This window comes from Drosophila serrata, unplaced genomic scaffold, assembly GCF_035046125.1.
Source record: "Drosophila serrata isolate PLE 108 unplaced genomic scaffold, ASM3504612v1 contig_171, whole genome shotgun sequence".
Lineage (NCBI taxonomy): Eukaryota > Metazoa > Arthropoda > Insecta > Diptera > Drosophilidae > Drosophila > Drosophila serrata.
Window position 1 is genome coordinate 355,758 of NW_028257069.1, and position 25,647 is coordinate 381,404.

The 25,647-nt window shown below is 43.5% G+C and overlaps 1 protein-coding gene across 23 annotated transcripts in view; it reads left to right on the forward strand.

The window, feature by feature from the left end:
- LOC110185344 (aminopeptidase Q) overlaps window positions 1–25,647 on the forward strand; it is a 280,831-nt gene that overhangs the window by 253,296 nt on the left and 1,888 nt on the right. For 16 of the 23 annotated variants that reach the window (XM_086827427.1, XM_086827423.1, XM_086827429.1 and 13 more), the window contains one exon: window positions 12,091–12,268. The exons of the other annotated variants lie outside the window; for them this stretch is intronic. In XM_086827427.1, the coding sequence (XP_086683553.1) occupies window positions 12,091–12,268 (178 nt within the window). The remainder of the gene's footprint in view (window positions 1–12,090; window positions 12,269–25,647) is intronic. 23 annotated transcript variants of the gene reach the window in all.

Consider the following 25,647-nt stretch of genomic DNA (forward strand, 5'->3'; position numbering starts at 1 on the left):
CAAGCCAGCGATAAAGTCATGTTGTGTAGGTGTATGGAGAGTATTAAGGGAATTGTTTTAGCACCAAATAGCACCAGGGATATTAAAATCCCCTAAAACTACCAACTGGTCTCTATTCAAAAGTCTACTGGAAACCATCTGAATAGCGGAAAAGTGATTCCAATAAATAGGAAGTTCCGACAGTGGGAGTATGTAGGAACTGGTAATAAAAATGGAGCTACCTTTGATAGATAGCTAAACACAGAGGAATTCAACATCGTTGCATTCCTCGAAGGTTAATAATTCTGACGTGAGTGAGGAGTCCACTGCTATAAGAACTCCACCCCCGCGTCTGAAAGGGCGATCGAGCCGATATACCGTGAACACAGCTGGAAAAACTTCGGACCTCAGAATCTCTGGCTTTAACCAGGTTTCTGTGAGCACAAAAATGGGGCCCATCCACAGTAGAACATGTTGGCCGAGCCGCTCGTCGAGCAAAAATTTCATTTGCCACCAACTAGTGGCAACATGCTCGCAAACATCATTTGCTGGCAAATCTTTGAGAACCAAACATGGCAACGGACAACGACAGCGCCACTATAATTGCACTTTTGGCAATTAATGTTTGCGGCTTTGGCTGGAATATAAAGTTTTAAATTAAAATAAATAAATTGTTTTGACATCTTAGAGCTGCTCAATTAGGTGTTGTCGCTTCAAACGTTTGCTTCAAATGATGTTCGTGCCAACGTTGCCATCCATTGTCGAGCATGTTGTTGCCAACACAAGCAAGATAGAATGATTTCTATTTTGTTCGAGCGGCTCGACACTAGCATTAACGATGAAAATTTCGTGGAGCTCAACATGCTCGGCCAACATGTTCTACTGTGGATGGGCCCCATAACCTGAGATACAAACGAAAGGCTATCAGAATACAAGTTAGGAAGCTTACTACGTAAGGAAATACCTAAGGAGTAGGTTAGTTTCTTGGGTCGGGATTGGAAGACGTAGGAGGCGCAGTGGTATCATCAGGCCTGGGAAGAGTTATTCCTACAGGCCGCTTTTTCTTCGCCTCGATCTCCTGAACAACGATGTACTCTGGCCAGAAGTTGGGAGAGCAAATAGTGTTAAAGAGCTCGTTAGGGACATTTATTTTGAAAGATGAAATGTCCCTTGCGTAAGAAAATTTGAACTTTTCCACCTTTATCTTAATTTTTTCGGCTCTGGTTTTGCCTTGTATAAAGGCGAGAACATCTTCAGATGTTTGGTCAGGGGAGAGCCGCGAGACAAAAATATGTCTCGTCGGTGGAACCGCTATAAGGGCTTTTGGCAAGGCAGATTGGTTATCTGCCGTGCCATTGTCGGCCGGTATTCAGGGCCTAACACCCTGGGCAGATATATCGTTAAACACGGGACTTTGGGGGGTCAATATTTGCGACCCCCCAGGGGACAAAACAGAAATCACCAGCGGTACGGTCACTCCCGTTGCACATTCGGGTACCGAATCTTTTCTAGCGCTCGATCTCAGCACTCTTGGAATTAATGCTGAGGTCGAGGGCTGTGCCGAGGGAGGCTGCTGCTGAGAGCCCGTTGCAGGTAGTTGGGGTCCGTCTACATGCTGCCCAGCAATAGCAGTTTTTTTGCGCCTAGGAGACTCATTTAATAGCGTAAGGCTTTTAATTGGGTGTCCAGCGCCAAGAACATATCAAGAGTTTTACGAAAACTCGTTAAAATGCCTTTAAAACCGCTTTAGGTTTGCCGCATGAAAGACATCATCTCCCTTTCTACATCGCGACAGGGCTCACAACAGTAACGCAGGCCGATGTTTTTTTTTACATCGTCCACCGTCCGAGATGCAACTCCAATACACTTGACGTGCATGACGTTGTCGCACAGCCAGCAGCCGAGTGAAAGGTCACCTGCAGCAATTGCCTTTTTGCAGGTTTTGACGAAACAGACAATATTTCCGGACATTTAAAGGACTTACCACTGTTCTTGTACTTGGAAAAAATAATAACAGAGCTATGAAGAAAGAAGTGAAGAGTAACAGCGAGAGCGAGAGAGCGGGCGAGCGAATGAGATCGGATAAGATAAGAAGTGCAGCGGCACAGCTAAACTGAGAGAGTGGGAGAGCGTGGGAGATAAGTAGATAAATCGTTTAGCTGTTGCGACAGCGCAAACAAAAGCTAGACGAAGAAGACACAAAAGGAATGCTAAATATGCTAAAGCTAGCATTAGCAGCACAACTAAATTGGAAAATAAAACCAATTATAAACACAAATTAGAATAGCTGCATGCACACGCGAAGTGAACGGGAAGTTATAAACACAAATTAGAAAATTTAAGTTAACCCCGGTGATTAGATTCAAATTTTAATACAAAACGAGAGCGCAAGAAAAAACACGTCCGAAAGATTTATGAAAGGTTGTTATCTTCCTTTTGTTACATATTGAAACGTCTTCTTATCTTCAGCTCATTGCAGCACGCTACCAAAGGAACAATGAGCCATTAAAAAAATATCTGGTAGACCTACGACTCCAAATGCAGCGCGCAGGACTCACAGCATATCAGGGTCTAGAACGCATCTACGAGAATATGCTTTCCGAACAACAAATGTTCACACGTTGGCAGGATTTCAGGACGTTAGCTGAGTTAACACAAGCCACGGAAGAAGAACTCTACGTGGACATACAGCCAGCGGAACCATGGCAGAACACACAGACCGGCCGGCGACCTCAACGAACAAGATGAACACGAGCTTCATGACGAATATCAGCTCGCCAGCTGACGTCACACGCCAAACTCCACCTGCGTACCAGAGCAAGGAGCCTCAGTCATCTCCGCCCACGGGGCGTATCAACGTACACACTGCCTGCCGCAACTGCGGACTACGGGGACACGCCTCCAGGGAATGTCGCAACCCCAGAATCATGTTCTGCTGGAATTGTGGCCGACTCGAACCATCGATTTCTGCAGGAACCAAACGGGAAACGGGCAAGGACCTCGAGTATCAGGGAACTACCCGGGGACCTCGCCAAACGCCCAGAGAAACTGATCCAACAGGATCATAGCTGTATCCGGGCAAAGAGTGAAAACCTTTGCCCACCACCTTGTATACGGGGGCCTCGCATAGCTTTATAAGCGAGCGCCTTGCCGGACGATTCAAAGACAACAGGAACCTCCGTGCCGTGCGCTCCTACGTCAAACTAGCCGATGGGACCAGCCGAGAGGTAACTCGAGCGCTTAGATTAACCATCCAGCTGGGAGAAGCCCGAATTAGCCTCGTTGTCATTATCATGAGAGACGTGCTGAACGATCTCCTACTGGGGATGGATTTTCTTTGCTACGGAGCAGCAACACTCCAATGCGGCGGCCATAGACTCACACTGCAACCGCCCACGCAACTTAGACCAACACAAGCCATCGTGAAGGGGACCAGCCGCCTCGAAGACACACATCGATGGACCAAGCCGCCACACGGGCGCATCCCAAAACCGCCGTCGAGCCGCCATACCGGCGCATCCACAAGCCGCCATATCGGCGCATCCACAAGCCGCCACACGGGCGCATCCTAAAGCCGTCTTGAAGACGCAACAAGATGCCACACAGGCGTACTCAAAAGCCATCTCGCCAACGTAACAAGCCGCCTCACAGGCGCATCCAAAAGCTGCGGTCCAGGCGCATCCACAAGTCGTCACACCGATGCACTCAAAAGCCGTCTCACAGACGCATTTACCAGTCGTCCTACGTACTTATCCAAGAGCTGCCTCCCTGGCGAAGCCACCACAGGACCACGACTTGGCAACCAGGACCAGGATCCAGGATCTGAAACCAGCTTCAACTATAGGCATTCCCTTATGCTAAATTGCCGTTGCTGAGTATGACTCAGAGGGGGACCACACCGAGACCTACCCAAAACCAGGATACTCAGCCGTTTTGGAATGCCGAAGACTCTGGTTTGTGACAATGGAACTCAGTTCACGAGCAGAGCCTTAGAGATTTTCTGCAAATCCATGGGAATGGATCTCCAACATACGCACCACGACAGAACCCAACAGAGAGGGCCAACCGCACCGTGAAGACCATGATTGGCAAAATCTTGGCGATGAGCCGCAGAATACCTGGGACCAGCTGCTCCCAGAGATATCTCTCGCTGTAAACAGTACTGTATCCGACACTAAGGGATTCAGCACCGCCTTCCTTGTCGAAGGCTGGGACCCACTCCTACCCAACAATCTTCGACGAGGTAACACCAGGCCGAGGAATCGCCTTGATCCCGCCTGATGCATCTACACAGCATTTTCAAAGTTGCTCGCGACAACGCCGAATTTACGACGAAGGGAATGTAGACCAGCACTGGGTGCTCTAGTTCTCGGGCGCCGACACGCATTGTCCAATGCCGCCGAAGGGTTTGTTGCCAAGCTAGCAGCCAAGTATGACGGGCTTCACCAGGTCGTCAAATTCCCCTCGCCGAACATAGTTCGGCTAAAGGATCAAACTTCTCGCCGCCGCCGTAAAGCCAGCATCAACAACCCAAATCTGTATCATCACCACGACGAACACGAACTCACGCTGGGAGCCGAGAAGACACTCACTGAGGAGGACCATGGCGATCACCGCACTCGTGCCCTGGCCGAGGATACAAGGGTGTCATGGGGGTTACTTGCTGGAGAGCGCGCTCGCTCAACGACCCCACCCCATGGGGGGCATAGCCCATGCACCAGGTTCCCCTCGGACGAACCGGTAAGAGCGAAGATGCCCAATCAAGCCATCACGGCCACCCAGGGTTGCCCGATCAACCGAAAAACGGGATCGATCGAACACAGAGGAGAAAAATCGATAAACAACGATAACGATTGTATTCGATCCCGCCTCGCAGATATAGGAATTTTAAGGACAGACCAGCGACACGGAACCAGCGAAATCAATAAAAGCGAAGGAAACGATGAAGCAACGAAACCGACGATTACCACCGCTCCTGATAGCCATTGGCGCCCCCCGGGCCAACCCCAGGGCGATGCCAAACCCACTACCAACGCCAGCGGCAGAATATATTACGCCAGCGCAAGTGGCAGAATTCGCCACGCCAGTCCCAGCACCGACCCGCACTGGAGCCAACACACCGTCGCCGCCAGGATCAATAGAGGTGGACCTACACGCCCTGATCCAGGAACGGATACGGCAGGCGCCAGACCGCAACCGACGGATTCTGGTAGAGCATGGCACCAACCGGTACCGCGTGCAGGTGGCGGGAAACGGCGCCAACGTCCGCATCCAAGCCCACCCCCGAGGTAGAGATGGGGTTTGAGGAACCGACGGTTTCCCACTCACATACCATGTACATAATGTAAATAAAGTAGAAGTAAGAGTAGCATAGAAACAGACAATCTTTGTAAATAATACACATAGCGTATGGATAGGAAGCAGACAACGGAAAGAGGTCAAAATGTATAGTTAGTAGTAAGAATAGCTATAGGGATAGCGTTAAGAATAGCATTAGGAATAGAATTCAGAATGGTAGTAGAAGTAGTTAGGAAACAAAAACCATAGGATTTGAAGCACACGCGGTAGAGAAGACACACACTCGGCGGAGTCCACCGTAGCAGAGCCACACATCTTCGGCAGAGCCTACAGCGGCATAGCCACGCACACAGCGGCAAAACCACACACACCACTGGATTCGACAAACACTCTGCAGAGCCCACAGCGGCAGAGTCACGCACACTCGTCAGAGCCAACAGCGGCAGAGCCACGCACACTCGGAAGAGCCCACAGCGACAGTGCCACGCACACTCGGCAGAGTTCACAAAGGCAGAGTCACGCACATTCGGTCGAGCCCACAGCGGCAGAGCCACACACTCGGTAAAGCTCATAGCAACATAGCCATACCCAGCGCATAGCCATGCACATAGCAGAGCAGGGAAAGGGAGAGCAACAAGGTTAACTATACACACTTCAGACCAGCGCACGGCGGAGCAGCAAGCTTAACCATACACACACACAGAGCAGCGCACGGCGGAGCAGAAAGCATAGCCACACACAATAACACGTGGAGGCAGCCGAGCGAGCCTTGGCTGTTGGAGAGGCATCTAGGCATCACACCACCATGACGATCTTCCGGAAACGGGCGAGGCCCAACGCTGGCACTCCGAGCTTCGTGCCAGCGAAGGACGAGAACGCCAGAGCAGCAGAGAGATCGGCGGCAGAGGAGGGCGGCACGCAAAGATGATGGACGTGCCCCCGAGAGTCGGTTTACAACAGGCCAGGGGGGCAGACGAGCCTCTTGGAGTCGGTTCCCTTAAGGAGTGAGGACGACGGACGCGCGACAAAGTCGCCGCGAGCAGCCAGTGTCCCGGGCAGCACTGGCTCAGGACAGGACGACGGGGCGACGGCCACACCGACGGTACCATGGGTTCCGCCACCCCATGACGATCACGAGGAAGTACGGGTGAGCTGAACCTTGGCGCCCATCCCCAAGCGGGACTCATTGGCTTGAGGAAGAGATGTAGGAACATATTAGGCTATAAACATTAAACATAAGGCAATAAACATTATTTGTGACTACAACAGCGTGTGTGTTTGTCCAGTTAGGATTCCCTTCCCTTCCCTACCCTACCACCCAGCTAAGACGGGAACGGCACCCGGCCTCCCTCGACCCCTCCTGCGCGGGAGCGGTCCCCGGCTGACGGGCCGCCCCCTTGCCAGGATTCTTTTCCTCCGGGCGTATCGGGCGGCACACGGGAGACGTTTGTTTGACCGCTGTGCTGTCATGACTTTCTTTTATGTTGTATATGAGTTGTAACGCATCTATAAAACTAAGCAAGTTTTCTGCTCTGCCTTCGAGCTCAGGTATGTTTTTTGAGCTATCTCGAGTTCCTCAGTATCTCTCCAATTGTATTTAAGCTGTCCACTTGTAGTTTTTTTTACGAGCTTAAAGATATCGACGCTTTTTTTTTCAAAATTGAGATTTTAATGCAAAATTGTTAGGCACCTAATGTCTCACTACCCTGTGAAATATTTTAACTGAAAACCCTATAGTTCCGATAAAAATAAAGTTTCAATTTTATCAAATGTTACAGTGCTCTTCAATGTGCACGCGAAATTATCGTATGCCCAAACAAAATTTTTTTTTTTTCAAGAAAATCCTTTAAACACACAAAAATAAAGAAATACAATAACAAATGTTTCTAATCTCTCAAACAACTTATGATTTTGCTTACACCTTTTTCAAAAAATATAACCCTTTTTTATTCACGCAAAGAAGCACATTACAACTACTAAAGTTGGACTCGAAATGGGTATTGTTTTTTGTGGGGTGAAGTAGATGGGAAGAGAGGTTGTAATGAATTCTGCTCAGCTCTTTTAAAGTATTTAATTATTTAAGATAGTAAAAAAAAAAAAAAAAAAAACATTTTTGCCTATATTGGGAAAGTCGCGCTGGCCAAAATAAGAATCCGGCAGTGCTAGCAATGTTAATTTAATTCTTAAGTTCCTCAACTTTTTTAAAAACTATAAAAATGACTTATTTATTGCCTGGATACAATATGATGCCCGTGGATTCGGTACACAGCACTGTTGAATCTTTTACACAAAAACCTCAAGTATGGGCACCCAGCGAATGGCCGACACTTATTGGAAATGCTAAAACAAATCCAACCGGTTATGAATGCATGGAATTACAGTACACAGACTTTAAAAACTGGAAACTTTTCTCAAACTCTTTATTTAAACAAACTTTTTATTTAAGTAAATTACGAAATGCTGTTATTAAAAAATGCCCATTATCAATAGAATTAAATTATGCATATTTTGAAAATTCAAAGAAGTATCTTTTTACTTTCCCTAATTCCACCCAAACAATAAAATCATTATATAATTATGAGCTAAATATTTCTAAGAAAAAATTGTTTAATTATTGCTTACATAAAGCAAAATAGTATACCTCCCAGGTACCACAAAGAATATAAAGGTTTGGGACATTCTTCGAAAGTATAAGATTGTTTAAAGGAAACAGATGAAGCCGATGATATTTTGGTTTAATCTATATATATAAAAATGCTCTGTTCGTGTCTACTTCCTTCATAGACTTGAAAAGTTCTGAACCGTTTAAAGCCAAATTTTTACACAACATGCGTTGAGGTTCCAGCTCGGTTATTGTCTACTTTCGATGTTGATAGCTTATCTGCATTTGCGAATATACCAATTTTTTAGCGTTTCCCCGTGCCCCTACTGCTGCGCCCTTTACAGGCAGCCAGCTGAATCAAAGCATTTCCTGTCAAACATACAAAACATATTGAAAGAAGAAATTGGAGATAAAAATTTTATTTTTTTGTTCAGGTTCAGTAAGAAACGAAGTCATGCCACCCAAGAAGTCGAGTTTGGGTCGTCGTACTCGCAATACAGAAGCAAAAAAACGTAAGATTACGAATATGACTGACGAAGAACGGGCCTGCATCCGAGAGACTGAGCGGCTGAAAGCAATGCAGATGCACAACGAGGAATCAGCAGAAAGACGAGCAGATAGGCTTGAGAGAAAACGATTGAGAGTTAGGCAGTCGCGTTCTGCAGCAATCGATTTGATTCACTCTCAAAATAATGAACGCGACAGGGCAAGGGTAGCTGAAGCGCGTTTACAGCTTGCAGCAGATCAAAACCTGCAATACAATCGTCTTGCATTCAGATATAATCCAACTGATGATTACAGCTCGAATCGCAATGTCGTTATTGGCAGGATGCATCAGGTCTGCATATACTGTCAGGCTCCTTCGATTGAATCAGACGAAACTTCTGTCCGAGGAATATATCCATTGGCGGGATGCTGTGATGAATGACCGTAATACAACCAACGTTGGAAAGCTCACGATTTTGCCATCCTCATACATTGGTAGTCCAAGCCACATGAATGAATATGCTCAAGATGCCATGGCATATGTTCGTTGCTACGGCCGTCCAGATTTATTTATCACCTTCACATGCAATCCAGCTTGGGACGAGATAGTACAGCTGTTATTTCCTGGACAATCATATAGGGATAGGCATAACATCACAGCCCGTGTTTTCAGACAACAGCTCAAGTCACTGATGGATTTCATTGTGAAACATGGAGTTTTTGGATCTGTGCGGTGCTGGATGTATTCAGTAGAATGGCAGAAGAGAGGATTGCCGCATGCGCACATACTGATTTGGCTGTATGATAAAATTACTCCAGACGAAATCGATGATGTCATATGCGCTGAGATTCCACGGGGCGAGGTTGAGACGGTCAGAAATATTCTGTACGTCACACCCAATATCAAGAGTCACATCGAAAGTTGGATGATAAGGATCTTCGGGCTGCGTCAGAGGCGCCACCCTTGCTAAGCTGACTCTGGCAGGATCAGAGACGAATCAAAGATCAAGCAAGCGCTGTAAGGAATTTCGCACATGGTTGACTTGAGACAGCGATGTTGTGTAGGTGTATGAAGAGTATTGGTGGAATTATTTGAGCACCAAATAACACCAGGGATATTAAAATCCCCTAAAACTACCAACTGGTCTCTATCCAAAAGTCTACTGGAAACCATCTGAATAGCGGAAAGTGATTCCAATAAATAGACAGTTCCGACAGTGGAGGTATGTAAGAACTGGTAATAAAAATGGAGCTACCTTTGATAGATAGCTTCACACAGAGGAATTCAACATCGTTGCATTCCTCGAAGGGTAATAATTCTGACGTGAGTGAGGAGTCCAACGCTATGAGAACTCCACCCCCGCGTCTGATAGGGCGATCTAGCCGATATACCGTGAACACAGCTGGAAAAACTTCGGAGCTCAGAATCTCTGGCTTTAACCGGGTTTCTGTGAGCACAATAACCTGAGATGCAAACTAAAGGCTATCAGAATACAAGTTAGGAAGCTTACTACGTAAGCCTCTTGCATTCTGATAGGAAATACCTAAGGAGTAGGTTAGTTTTTTGGGTCGGGATTGGAAGACGTAGAAGGCGCAGTGGTATGATCAGTCCTGGGAAGAGTTATTCCTACAGGCCGCTTTTTCTTTTTCTTCGGTTCGAACTCCTGAACAACGATGTACTCTGGCCAGAAGTTGGGAGAGAAAATAGTGTTAAAGAGCTCGTTAGGGACATTTATTTTGAAAGATGCAACGTCCCTTGCGTAAGAAAATTTGAACTTTTCCACCTTTATCTTAATTTTTTCGGCTCTGGTTTTGCCTTGTATAAAGGCGAGAACATCTTCAGATGTTTGGTCAGGGGAAAGCCGCGAGACAAAAATATGTCTCGTCGGTGGAACCGCTATAAGGGCTTTTGGCAAGGCAGATTGGTTATCTGCCGTGCCATTGTCGGCCGGTATTCCGGGCCTAACACCTTGGGCAGATATATCGTTAAACACGGGACTTTGAGGGGTCAATATTTGCGACCCCCCAGGGGACAAAACAGAAATCACCGGCGGTACGGCCACTCCCGCTGCACATTCGGGTACCGAATCTTTTCTAGCGCTCGATCTCAGCACTCTTGGAATTAATGCTTAGGTCGAGGGCTGTGCCGAGGGAGGCTGCTGCTGAGAGCCCGTTGCAGGTAGTTGGGGTCCGTCTACATGCTGCCCAGCAATAGCAGTTTTTTTGCGCCTAGGAGACTCATTTAATAGCGTAAGGCTTTTAATTGGGTGTCCAGCGCCAAGAACATATCAAGAGTTTTACGAAAACTCGTTAAAATGCCTTTAAAACCGCTTTAGGTTTGCCGCATGAAAGACATCATCTCCCTTTCTACATCGCGACAGGCCTCACAACAAAAACGCAGGCCGATGTTTTTTTTTACATCGTCCACCGTCCGAGCTGCAACTCCAATACATTAGCGTGCATGACGTTGTCGCACAGCCAGCAGCCGATTGTAAGGTCACCTGCAGCAATTGCCTTTTTGCAGGTTTTGACGAAACAGACAATATTTCCGGACTTTTAAAGGACTTGCCACTGTACTTGTACTTGGAAAAAATAACAACAGAGCTATGAAGAAAGAAGTGAAGAGTCACAGCGAGAGCGAGAGAGCGGGAGAGCGAATGAGATCGAATAAGATAAGAAGTGCAACGGCACAGCGTTTAGCTGTTGCGACGGCGCAAAGCTAGACGAAGAAGGCACAAAAAGGAATGCAAAATATGCAAGAGCTAGCACTAGCAGCACAACTAAATTGGACAATAAAACCAAGTATATACACAAATTAGAATAGCTTCATGCACACGCGAAGTGATCGGGAAGTTATAAACACAAATTAGAATATTTAAGTTAACCCCGGTGGTTAGATTCAATCTTTAATACAAAACGAGAGCGCAAGAAAAAAACACGTCCGTTCACTTGGAAAGATGTATTGTTTATTAAATGCATTTAACCCTTCTATGTAATCTGCCGCCGGTTATGGAAATGTTTCGAACAATTATTCTATAAAAATCTCGTAACTTAATGAATTAGGATGCTGTTATACTAATGAAATGTTATATTGGGATTATGTTTAGAATAACATTCAGCGCTGCCGCGGGGCATGATCTATGTGCTCCATCGGCGGATGCCGGTCTCCACATCGTTGTAAGTTTCTGGATGTTGTAGGCCCTAATAAGTGCTGGCTACTGTACTAATACTCTGAATACGAATATGCTATATTATCTTAAGGTAAATGCCTCAGTTTTTCCCGAACATTTTATAGGAGTAGAATGCTTAACTTTGCTTGACTCTTTTGTTGATTTATCGTTTCCATGACAGCTTAGTATTCAGTATCAATTACAGATACTTTGTTTGTTGTGATAGCTCTTTACCTAGTATTTGTTGTTTTTTTGAATTTCGGAATCTTTATTCATCTTCTAAAAAGCATAAGTACTGTTTTACCTAGGTTAATAAGCAATACACAGGCTTTTTTCCCTAAACAAATCGATTGCAAAAAATATGTAAGCAAAATTTTAAGAAATTGGAAGCGAATGTTATCGCACAAGACGAAAAAAAAGGATAGTCGGATTATTTATTTTAATGGTAGAAGTCGGGGCCTAGGTGGTATTTAAATTTATATTTATTTATTTATAATTAATGGAAGCATATTGTATGTCACCGTTGTAATGATTAACTTAAAAATTTACTTTCAGTACTGAACTAAATGACTACTTTGTAGATTTTTTTGATGGTACTGGACCTATGTCCACTCATACATTTGGTTTTGTTATATCAAAACTTCAAAAGTCCGATAACTTTAATAAATCAACCTCTAAAAATATTCCTAACATAAATATTTGGCACAATAAAATTGCATCTCAAATTTTAACGGTAAGTCTTAATAGTGTAATTCATTGCGTATTCCAGCAAATTGTGATAAGCGCTTATATTTAAAATGTATTATTGTTAAAAAAAAAGTTCTTTGTTTTATGTTTTTCATATTTATAGCACAGTTTTAAAATAAAACCTTTTACACCCTTGCAAGATAATATAATTTTAGTCAAAAGTTTGCAACGCAGGGGTCATCTCCGACCATCTAAAGTATGCTTATATATTTTTTATCAGCATTAACAGATACGTCCATCTAACCTTTTCCGTATCTACTATTAATGAATCGTTGAAGTAAGTTTCTATGATATAGTCGTCCGATTCGGGCCCTTCCGACATATTTACGAGTAAGAGATAATTATACTAACTGCAAAATTTTATTAAAATATGTTAAAAACTGATAAACAAGTAGAAAAGAACAAAAGAAGATGAATGAGTTAAGGTCGACCTTTTAATTAATGTTGCCTTTTTTAATATATGCAGGCGCGGTAAGTCAGGTACCTGCCAGTGCCGCTGCTCTGTTTTAGAAATTCATGTTTTATAAAGGGTATGCACATATATCGTGAGCTCACATAACATAAAAACATAAAAACCAAATGGCCGAAATCCGATCTTGTCGGTATGCCATGGTCTGCTAGCACAAAACGCAATTGTCAGCATAATTGGTGGATGCGGATCCCACCTATATTTGGACTCAAGTACGTGCATAAACTCTCTCGCGCCAACCTAACCGAGCATAGCTATATACATAAGATATACATAGCCGTCTCTCTGCTGCCGGCTGTTAGCAGGGCAGCTATGAGACTTAGATCCCCAGCTCCTACGAATTGAGGTAAGATAAGAAGCTCTTCTGAGCTGGGAACGGCAAATTTCCTGCTCCTGCAAAACCGAGAAACTCCTAAAAATTGTAATGGCGGTACATGCTGAGATTTTTTTAATTTACCTGGCTAACCACCAAGAGTAACTACCTTTTTACATGGCGACCGGGACGTGAAATGATCTTCGGAATTTGACTTGGATGGATGTTCATCAAATCTGTTTATCAACAAACTACTACGTCGAGGGTTCCAACGCTGGATATTAATGGATTAATGACACTGAGTGAGTAGAGTGATGTAATGGAAAAGCGCGGTGGAGTACATAAGAAGATAAAAAAGAATAGCCCATTTCAAACGGCATATACAAAAGCTCCAGCACCCGCATGGTCAACAGCTCTAAATCGGACAAATTATCTCGATTCCTTGACCTAAAATAAAAATTGTTCCAGCACATCTACTCACTCAGTAATACCTTCAACAAACAAACAGTATATTAATATACCTCCTTCCCCAAATAAGCTACCGACGTACAAGGAGAGATGCCCCAATAACTGCGCCTCTGGAAGCGGCCACATGTAAATACATCTGTACCAGCACCGGTGCTCCACCAATGAATTAAAAGCTAGTGCAGCCAGCAACGGTCCCGTTCGTACCATACAAGCTAGATCCGGAATAGTGAACTGACAGCACTGCCAAGAGCGCCCAACAATATATTTTTTTTAATGAACTGCGTTGCATATTAATATTAATACACACTTTGTAAAATTGGGCTTAACCTTTACTGACCAGTTAAAAGCCCGTAAAGCTATGCAAAAATATAGGCAGGTAAATGTAAAAATACATAAAATTTGCAAACGCAATTAAATCAAAATACATATTTTTCGAAAAACAATTTTCCAAATTAAAAAAAAATATTATAAAAACTCGAATGCATAATAGGAGCATTCGAATAATGAATAACATCGATTATATAATATCGATTTAAACGACCAAATTCCATATATAAATGGAATAAATTCAAACCCCAAGAATTTAAAGTCAGGACAAGGACGAAAGCCTTAAATCAGAGACAGAACACGAAGAAGAATCTAAAATAGAGCACGAGCGAACACAGGAAATAGAAAGAGAAGAAGGAGAATCAGAGTCTTTAATAAGTTGATTGGACACGATAAAAAGCATAATGACAGACACCGCTGCGTAACGAACCTACATAAAATACATTTCTAATGCCATACCCTAATTCAACGCTCTCCCGTTCTCCCGCTTTCTTTGTGCTGCTTATATTTTTTATTTGTCGCTCTCTCTCTCTCTCGCTTATCTCCAAACGTTAAGTAATGTGTTCAGTCCCAATTATGAATTCGCAAATCGTCTGCTTCGCCAAAACCTGCAAAAAGCCACTTACGGCAGGTGACCTCACCATCAACTGCTGGCTGGGCGACAACATCTTGCACGCCAAGTTTATTGGTGTTGCAGCTTGGACGGTGGACGATGTTAAACAAGCATCGGTCTACGTTACTGCTGCGTGGCCTGTCGCCTTAAGTCTTATGATGTTCCTACGAGACATATATTTGTTTTGCAGCTCTTCCCTGCTCAAACATCGGATGATGTTATCGCCCTTTTTCAAGGCGAAAAAATTAAAATAAAGGTGAAAAAAATTCAAATTCTCTTATACTAGGGACATTTCATCTTTTAAAATAAATGTCCCTAACGAACTTTTTCAGACAATTTCCTCTACCAACTTCTGGCCAGAGTTCCTTATTGTTAAGGAGTTCGAAGCTAAGAAAAAGAAAAAGCGCCCTGACGGAATAATTCTTCCTAGGTCTGATCAGTTCACTGCGCCTTCTACGTCTCCCACTTCCGACCCAAAAACCTAACCCACTTCTTAGGTATTTCATATCAGATTGCAAGAGACTTACGTAGTAAGCTTCCTAACTTGTATTCTGATTGTCTTTCGTTTGCTTCTCAGGTAATTGTATTCACAGAAACCTTGTTTAAGCCGGAGATTCTGAGCTCCGAAGTTTTCCAGCTGTGTCCACAGTGAATTGGCCTATCCGAAGTGGGGGTGGAGTCCTTTTAGCAGTTGACTCCATACTCATGTCAGAATTATTAAGTTTTAAGGAATGCAACGATGTTGAATTCCTCAGTGGGAGCTACCTGTCTATTCCTACATTTCTTCATTGTCAGAACTTCCTATTGATTGGAACCACCTTTCGCTATTCAGATGGTTTACAATAGACTTTCGGATAGGGACCATTTAGTAGAGCTAGTAGGTTTTAATATCCCTGGGGTTATTTGGTCCTTAAATAATTAAACCAATACCCTCCTAACTTCTAAACAACATGGCTTTGTCGTTGGCTTGTTCGACATTTCGCTGTTAAATTTAAATCATGCAAGAAATTCTCTATCTTAGTTGTGTCTCAGATCGAGAGTCAGCTTAATCAGGGTTGCGCCTTTAACACAACTTAAAAATCCCTATCTTCTATACTCGATGTGAGCCTCGCCTTACTTACAGAATACATCTGAGCGTCCAGCCAAAAAATTCATCTGTTTTCGCAAGGACTTTAACCGGTCAGATCATGTATACTGACATGGCAGTTGGCGTGAATATTTTTTACACTGCCATGAACTTATTTTTTACTGAATGTGTTCTTTTATACAAAACGCAAATCTCGAATAAGCCTCCGTGTCTTACTAAGATTTAACCAGACTTAAAAATAAAAAATCTTATATACTAAATTTAAACAAACCGGTTCTTAAACGGCCCTTTCTACGTACGCACATCGGTCAAACTGTACGTTTAATATTTTAAAAAATATTTGACTCATTGCAGAGACCAATTCTCACAGGATCCAACCAGTTTCCAATTTTTTTTTAAACACTAAGCGTTAGTCTTTAACTTATCTTTCCTCGCTTTCATTTGAAAATACTTCTCTAATTATTGATCAGGCACTTGTCAATCTATTTGTGCAGTTTTTTTCAAACAACTTACTAAAATTCGACTGATTTAAATCAGGCTTATTCCTAAATCTTTCCCAAAGTGAACCTAATATTCTGTCCTAGTTTAAACTATAGCTCTCTTCTGTTAGAAGTTTATTCGCCTGATCCCGAAGGAATTCCTGGCTGTGCACTCGGGCTATGTGCCGACACCCAATGCAATCCACTTTAGAAATTGTTTACTTTATCCTTAGACACCTCAAACTTTCCACTTATTTGGAATGAATCATTTATTATTCCTCTCCACAAAAATGGTAGTTAGTTGGATGCCAACAATTATAGAGGAATTTCTAAGTTGTTGAACATCCTCCCAAAACTTTTAGAAAACTTAATTTCTCCTCATTTGCAGCACCTTTGTATATCAGTTTTTTCTCCATGTCAACATGGATTTATCAAGCGAACATCAACAACAACTAACCTTTTGGAACTATCTTCCTATATTATACATGGCTTTCATAATAACTTTCAGACAGATGTAATCTATTCTGATTTCAGTAAAGCATTTGACAAGCGTCATCAGATCTTAATAACATGGTGCCGCGTAAACTTATTAAACTTGAACCGCTCCAAATGCAAGCTAATGACATTCTCTCGTGTCCTTCGTAAGCTTGCATCTTACACTCTGAACTGCTGCCCTTTGGAAAGAATTAATTCAGTTGATTATTTTGGCGTCCATTTGACCCTAAACTTGAATTTATCGATTATATTTCGTCTATGGCGAATAGAACCAGGGATTTGCTAGGTCGAAGAAATTCAATGACCCTTACGTTACTAAATCCTTACATATTTCATTAGTTCGTACTATCTTGAGTATGGATCTGGCGTTTGTTTAAAAAAAAAAACTATATTTTTCGCTTTACGCGGTTAAAATTAGGATGCAAACCAAAGATTACCCAATAGACTCCTCCTAATTAACTAACCATCCTTACCCAACCGTAGAGCTATGCTTGGCATTTCCGTTATCTATAACCTCATTCATGGTCCATATATATACCAAAGGTATTACTCTCGAAAAAACAGTCAATCATAAGCGAACAGGCAAATGAGTTGCTAACCCTAGGACTAATATAAACGTTTTAGCTAGAACAACGGAGGACAAAGGAAAACGCTCACCTGGTACCTAGGATAAATTTGATCACTATATATCGGACCTCAGTCGATAGGATACACTGGGGGGTAAACGGATGACATCTACCGTTACTGAGAGCATCATCGGTGGTGCGACTATACTCTTCAAGTGAGGGGGAAGCAGGTCTCCATGTTTGCTAGTATGTAGTCTATTTTGATTAAAGGTAGTCGGGCGGACTTGGGCAATTCTTTAATATGCCTCCCCTCAAGTCAGGTTTGTTTTGCAACCAGTGCCCCCTGACCTTCAGGTTCCCAGCTGAGGGGTAATTCCTGCTGTGTTTGATGAAGTCTTTCCAGGGCTGGGCAAGTGGCCTTCCTGTGGCTTAGGGCCGAAGCCACAATCGACTTCTTCAAAGCCCCACAACCACTCCTTGGGTGTGGCTAAACAATGTCAGTCAATGTCAATGGCATAGCTAAGTATCTAAACCGGTATCGAAGATCGATAAAGATGAGCTGCTGATGCCGAGTCCGGCAATCACAGCTTCGTCGAGATCCGAGGGGCCGCTAGCATAAGCACCCCCCAAGTCAAAGGCAATCAATTTCTGCCTAAGTTGGGCACCACCCGAGGTCAACGTAACGGCGACGCAGCAGAGTTGCAGACACACTAGCAAATGACGCTTGGACACACAGTGCCAGCTTCATTTTTAACAACATAGCTAAGACCGAGGCAAAGGGAAAAAGTCATTCTAGAGATGCAGCCGATAAAGCCAAATTCCATGTGGTGATGGGGCAATTTAAGCAATAAACAAACAGTCATACCCCCGATGGTGAAGCGCGATCGGTCACATGACGTGCGAGAGAATGCACCCATCAGGGCTAAGGACGTCAACGTCGAAGCTAAAGCAACATCCTTCGTGAAGGAGGCAAAGAAGTTTCGTGAGACCAGAGACAGTCTGGCTATATCTCTGGTTGATGAACTCAACGATGACGGCAGAGAAGTAGGAGAAGATAGTGGCCAAGTTGGCCATTATGATGACCGACACTTTGGTTGCCTTGCCGGGCGGCCCTATCCCTTCCTTCGGCACTTCAGACATGGTAACACGATACCGGGTCATTAATTTAAAAAAATCTTAGAAATTTAATCGTATTTGGGATTTAAATTGTAGAACTACAAGAAAATTGTAGAAGAATTTTGGGGATTGAAAAAATAATTCCTCTCATAATTAAACCAATTTTTGGGATTAAAAAAACTAAGAATGGTCGGGATTAAGTCAAGAGTTTTTGGATTACTATTTTTAAGATTAGAGGGATTGAATCATAAATATTCGGAATCGAAAAGTTTATGTGTCTTCATATTGACGCATATAGCTCTATAAGATTCGTTGCATTCTGCAATAAACTAAACTCATTGCAAATTTTTCCGATTATTCACGATAATGTATAAAGAATGTGAAATTCTTCTTGGACGTTGATGCACTAAGGTCAGTACATTCAAGTGGCCCGAATGACACCAGGCACGTGCCTGTTTGGGTTAGGTGTTAGTAGGCGCGATGGAAAATATAGGACAGAATACGAGGAAAATTGAACTACCGGCGTGCTGCCAGATTGTTAGCTTGCATGCTTACTAAGTGTGTTAGTATTAAAGATTTTAATTTGGGAAGGGTATCTACGTTAGAGATTAGTGTGTACAAATCATTATAATTTGCACATAACACTCTAAAAGGTTCATGCAGTTCAAAGGAGGTCCTACAGTGGCGCAACACTAATGGGATATAGGATCTAGTGGCTCTACATGGTACATGGAAATTAAGCTGACTCAACAAGTCAGCACTTTCCACATCACCATGGATAAGGTTAAAAATAAAGGTTATCCCTAGCATCGTTCTACGATTGGCTAAGGACGGCAAGTTTATTAATAGGAGTCTACTAGAGTAGGAAGGTAATCTTTGGTTTGCATCCCAATTTAAACCGCGTAGAGCGAAAAGTAAAATGTTCTTTTGAACCGACTCAATGCGTTTACTATGGACGCCGTACTGAGGGCTCCAAACGCAGCATCCATATTCTAGGATAGGACGAACTAAGGAAGTATATAAGGATTTAGTAACATAGGGGTCATTGAATTCCTTCGACCACCGTTTAATAAATCCAAGCACACCCCTGGCTCTATTCACCATAGACGAAATATGATCAATAAAGTCAAGTTTTGGGTCCAAGCGGACGCCCAAATCGTCAACTGTATTAATTCTTTCCAAAGAGCAGCCGTTCAGCGTGTAAGTAGCAAGCTTAGGAGCGACACGAGAGAATGTCATTAGCTTGCATTTCGAGCCATTTAAGTTTAATAAGTTTACACGGCACCAAGTTTGAAAATTATTAAGATCTGTTTGTAAATCCGACTGGCAGGCAACGTCGTTGTATTGCACGCAAAGCTTGACGTCATCCGCGTACATAAGTACTCTGGAGTTAGTCAAGACTTTGGGCAGGTCATTTATGAACAATGTAAACAATAAGGGTCCCAAATGGCTTCCTTGCGGGACACCAGATGTAACCCTTAGAACATTGGATAAATTATTCTTAAAGAGGACCTTTTGCGTCCTGCCATTCAAATAACTAGAGATCCAATTAAGAAGATCACTTGGAAAACCCATTGAATCGAGTTTTCTAACGAGGAGAGAATGGTTAACAGAGTCAAATGCTTTGCTGAAATCAGTATAGATTACATCTGTCTGACAATTATTATGGAAGCCCTTTATAATATAGGAAGAGAGCTCCAAAAGATTTGTTGTTGTTGATCTTCGCTTCATAAAACCATGTTGACATGGAGAAATAACCGATCTACAAAGGTGCTGTAAGTGAGGGGTGATAATGTTTTCAAATAATTTAGGGATGGCCGACAACTTAGAGATTCCTCTATAATTGCTGGCATCCAATTTGCTACCTTTTTTGTGGAGAGGAATAATAAACGATTCCTTCCAAATAATGGGAAAGTGGGAGGTTTCTAAGGACAAGGTAAACAATTTCAGAAGGGGATAGCACAGGGCGTCGGCACAATACCTGAGCACACAGCCAGGAATTCCGTCGGGACCTGGCGAATAAACTGGCTTGACACGATGAAGATCTAAAAGGAGAGAGCTTTCGTTTAGGCTAGGACAGAAAATTAAGTTCGATTTGGGTATGTCGTAGGAATAAGTCTGGTATATATACGAAGAGCTAGAATAGGTTGTTTGAAAAAACTGCGAAAATAGATCGGCTATTGCCTGATCATTATTTGCGGTAGTATTTTCAAATGAAAGCGAGGAAGGATTTGTTTTAGGTTTACGTTTAGTGTTAACGAAATTATAAAACTGTTTTGGGTCCTGTGAGAACTGGGCCCTACAACGAGTTAAATAGTTTTTATAACACTGCGCGTTCAGCACGGTAAAGTTTGACCGAGCTGATAAATAAAATTAAAGGGCAGATTGAGAACCGGTGATTTTAAATTTAGCGTACAGTCTAGATTTTTTATTTTTAAGTCGGCTCAACTCTTTAGTAAACCACGGCGGTTTATTCGAGCTTGGCGGATAATATAACGGAACACATTCAGTAAAAAATGAATTCATGGCACTGTAAAAAATATCAACGGCAACTGCCATGTCAGTGCACATGTATAGATCAGACCAATTGAACTCGTTTATAAAATTATTCAACCGTTCAAAGTCCGTTTTGCGAAAACATAGGACTTTATTGGCTGGACGATCAGAAATATTCTGTACGTCACACCCAATATCAAGAGTCACATCGAAAGTTGGATGATAAGGATCTTCGGGCTGCGTCAGAGGCGCCACCCTTGCTAAACTGACTCTCGCAGGATCAGAGACGAAGCAAAGATCGAGCAAGCGCTGTAAGGAATTTCGCACATGGTTGACTTGAGACAGCGAAATGTCAAACAAGCCAGCGATAAAGTCATGTTGTGTAGGTGTATGGAGAGTATTGGTGGAATTATTTGAGCACCAAATAGCACCAGGGATATTAAAATCTCCTAGAACTACCAACTGGTCTCTATCCAAAAGTCTACTGGAAACCATCTGAATAGCGGAAATGTGATTCCAATAAATAGGAAGTTCCGACAGTGGAGGTATGTAGGAACAGGTAATAAAAATGGAGCTACCTTTGATAGATAGCTTCACACAGAGGAATTCAACATCGTTACATTCCTCGAAGGTTAATAATTCTGACGTGAGTGAGGAGTCCACCGCTATTAGAACTCCACCCCCGCGTCTGATAGGGCGATCTAGCCGATATACTGTGAACACAGCTGGAAAAACTTCGGAGCTCAGAATCTCCGGCTTTAACCAGGTTTCTGTGAGCACAATAACCTGAGATACAAACGAAAGGCTATCAGAATACAAGTTAGGAAGCTTACTACGTAAGCCTCTTGCATTCTGATAGGAAATACCTAAGGAGTAGGTTAGTTTTTTGGGTGGGGATTGGAAGACGTAGAAGGTGCAGTGGTAATTTCAGGCCTGGGAAGAGTTATTCCTACAGGCCGCTTTTTCTTTTTCTTCGCCTCGAATTCCTTAACAACTATGTACTCTGGCCAGAAGTTGGGAGAGCAAATAGTGTTAAAGAGCTCGTTAGGGACATTTATTTTGAAAGATGAAATGTCCCTTGCGTAAGAAAATTTGAACTTTTCCACCTTTATCTTAATTTTTTCGGCTCTGGTTTTGCCTTGTATAAAGGCGAGAACATCTTCCGATGTTTGGTCAGGGGAGAGCCGCGAGACAAAAATATGTCTCGTTGGTGGAACAGCTATAAGGGCTTTTGGCAAGGCAGATTGGTTATCCGCCGTGCCATTGTCGGCCGGTATTCCGGGCCTAACACCCTGGGAAGATATATTTATGTGAACGGGACTTTAAGGGGTCAATATTTGCGACCCCCCAGGCGATAGAACAGAAATCAACGGCGGTACGGGCACTCCCGCTGCACATTCGGATACCGAATCTTTTCTAGCGCTCGATCTCAGCACTCTTGGAATTAATGCTGATGTCGAGGCCTGTGCCGAGGGAGGCTGCTGCTGAGAGCCCGTTGCAGGTAGTTGGGGTCCGTCTACATGCTGCCCACCAGTAGCAGTTTTTTTGCGCCTAGGAGACTCATTTAATAGCGTAAGGCTATTAAATTGGGTGTCCAGCGCCAAGAACATATCAAGAGTTTTACGGAAACTCGTTAAAATGCCCTTAAAACCGCTTTTGGTTTGCCGCATGAAAGACATCATCTCCCTTTCTACATCGCGACAGGCCTCACAACAGAAACGCAGACCGATGTTTTTTTTTACATCGTCCACCGTCCGAGCTGCAACTCCAATACACTTGGCGTGCATGACGTTGTCGCACAGCCAGCAGCCGATTGTAAGGTCACCTGCAACAATTGCCTTTTTGCAGGCTTTGACGAAACAGACAATATTTCCGGACATTGTATAGACTTACCACTGTACTTGTACTTTGAAAAAATAAAACAGAGCAATTAAGAAAGAAGTGAAGAGTCTCAGCGAGAGCGAGAGAGCGGGAGAGCGAATAAGTTCAGATTAGATAAGAAGTGCAGCGGCACAGCTAAAGCGAGAGAGTGAGAGAGCGTGGGAGATGGATAGATAAATCGTTTAGCTGTTGCGACGGCGCAAACAAAAGCTAGACGAAGAAGGCACAAAAAGGAATGCAAAATATGCAAAAGCTAACACTAGCAGCACAACTAAATTGGAAAATAAAGCCAATTATGTACACAAATTAGAATAGCTGCATGCACACGCGAAGTGATCGGGAAGTTATAAACACAAATTAGAAAATTTAAGTTAACCCCGGTGGTTAGAATCAATATTTAATACAAAACGAGAGCGCAAGAAAAAAACACGTCCGTTCACTTGGAAAGATGAAAGATGTATGTGCAGCTATTCATTGGGCAATTAAACACTTTAGACCATATATATAAAAATAAAGAAAAATTTTGCTAGATTAGAAGAAAAAGAGGAAAGTCTATAAGCACTAAGCAAGAAATGCATAGAGAAGTAAAACAGTACATAAAAGTACTATCACAAAAACGGCTGAGCCTGGAACCCCAGAGTACCCGAACGAAATGTCATCAACACGAATTGATCAACAATTCATTTATAATTCTTCAACAATTGATGACAGCCTAGGACATGCCCATGTTAAATTAATTAACATTTTGTATGGCCTGTCATCGATGAATCATCAACAGCACCCCCTTGACTGTTGATGAAACGTTGATGAATTACTGATGACTGGTACTGCAGGGTACATACATAAGTATGTCCGCGACGGACGAACCGAGTCATGTTAAAGCCGATAGTCATCGCCGGGAGAAATTCGTGCTATATGCTTACCCAAACCAAAAAACAACAATAACACGTTATCGCTAACACCAGTCGCTGGCTTATCAATTTCCAGAGAATCTACTCCGTAAAGGAGAAGAGTATCTTGCGATAGTGTGAGCTATCCGCACTGACCACAATCTATTCAAGTGGTTAAACTCCATCGGCAACAATGAGGGTCGGATAACTCGGCGGGCCTAAAAGGTAGAACAGTTTTACAATGACATCAACTATCGACGTGGTATACAAACCTTGACCCAACAAGCTTAGGTGCAGGACATCACCTGCAAATGAATCAAGAAGATACCGGATTCAGTAGGAACCAGCCAAGCTATACAGACGTATAGGCCTGCGTCCGGAAAACAATTTATGGTCAGCCAAGGAAAAGCAGAGGGAAAGATGTTTACGCACCAGGTCGACGAACCTTTTTCTTATACTTTGCTCCGACTTCGGGATCACAGTCCCACTTCACTTCTGACAGGGAAACACTGTTTTCCATGTATTCTAGGATACGTTTAGCAAGTGGGTCGATCTTATACCCTTCCGACGGGCCATGGTGCCATACCTGAAACGATCCTTAGCCGTTTTGGCATCCCAATTACTCGGGTTGGGAACAGCTACGCCCAGAAGTCTCGATTGCGGTGAACAGCAGTGTATCTGAAATCACGGGTTTCAGCCACGCCTTTCTTGTCCAAGACTAGGAACCACGCCTTTACGAAGAGGTGACACCAAGTCGAAAAACTGAATTGATCCCGCCTGAGGAAGTAAACCATCACCTACATAGCATCTTCGAGAAAAATCCAAACGTGCCATTGCCGAGCAAGGCAGGCACTACAACTGGAGACCAGCATTGGGAGCTTCACTTCTCGTGCGCCGGCATTCATCGGCCATATCGATAAATAGTGATTGGTAATTCGATAGGTCCAACCGCCACTTGTAACGATATTTAAAAAGCCTAAGCAATAAGAAAAACGACACATGTTGCAGCAGGCAGAAAACATTAGAGGTCAGAACCAAAGACCAGGGACCAGGTCTTGATTGGTGCGTCACGCAAGCCACAGCGACAACGGCCCTAGAGACCTCCGCCTCAGGAACCATTACGCCGCAGCAGCTTATAACGCTGATAACCCTCACTATCTCGACCCTTATCAGTCCAGGGCCAACCCGTGCCCTGCGGTTAATTTCGCGTCTGGGATTCTGGAGGCCCTAATCACCATTCCACCAAACACGCGACCGTGTGGCCGACGTCTTTTTCATTGAGACAAGTGCCAAAGATGAGTTGAGAGCTTTTCAGCAGGTCTTTTGGCTACTGCAAAGTACTGGCGCCCCTGCGTCAGGTAGGCTCGAGACCGACCGGTCCTGATCAGCCTACTAAGTGGACCAAAGCCACCTGCTACAATTGGTGGAGATGGGGGTCATTCTCGACAACCTGAAAACCAGGATAAAGGAGCACAAAGTCCGCAGCACAAACCAGGGGACGCCTTCTCTAGGTTCAAGCAGCTGCAGGAGGCAATGCTGCGTTATCCGGAGGAAAGACTGACGGGTAGTGGAGTTTATGACACCATGTATCAAGGGTGTCAGGCGACTCAAGACTGGATCCCGCACAGCACAAAAAAATGGGCCCAGATCTTTCCAAGCGCCCCGGAGCCGAATTTAGTCCCCCCCGCTCGTAGCTTCAAACCCAAGTATCATCGAAATCAAATCTAGACCAAGATTCTACAGGTGTCAGGTAGTTCGTATCGCCAACGGATGTTGCAGCGCTATAGACAAGAATTAATCATGCTTCAGATGAGGCCACCTGCCGTAACCCAGCGTTTGTAGCAATGAAGGGAAATGATGTATATTACCAGGCCAGCACACACTCCTCCTTAGAAGAATAATGGGAAATGTATTTATCTTGGAATACACAGTTGGGCTTCGGCAGGATAGGATAGATCAGGATTAGAATTAGCTTTACCTGCTAAAAAGGAGGAAAAGCGAGAGCAACCAAAAGTGAGTGCCAGAGCGAGAGCGCTGGCTTCCCACACTGCCGCTCATGGCTCGATCAACCTACCTTTAAAGAGTCAAAAATTATTCATTGTTTGCATTGTTAACTTTTGACTTAAATATAATACTGTTCAAGAGTATAAATACAACATTTTAAA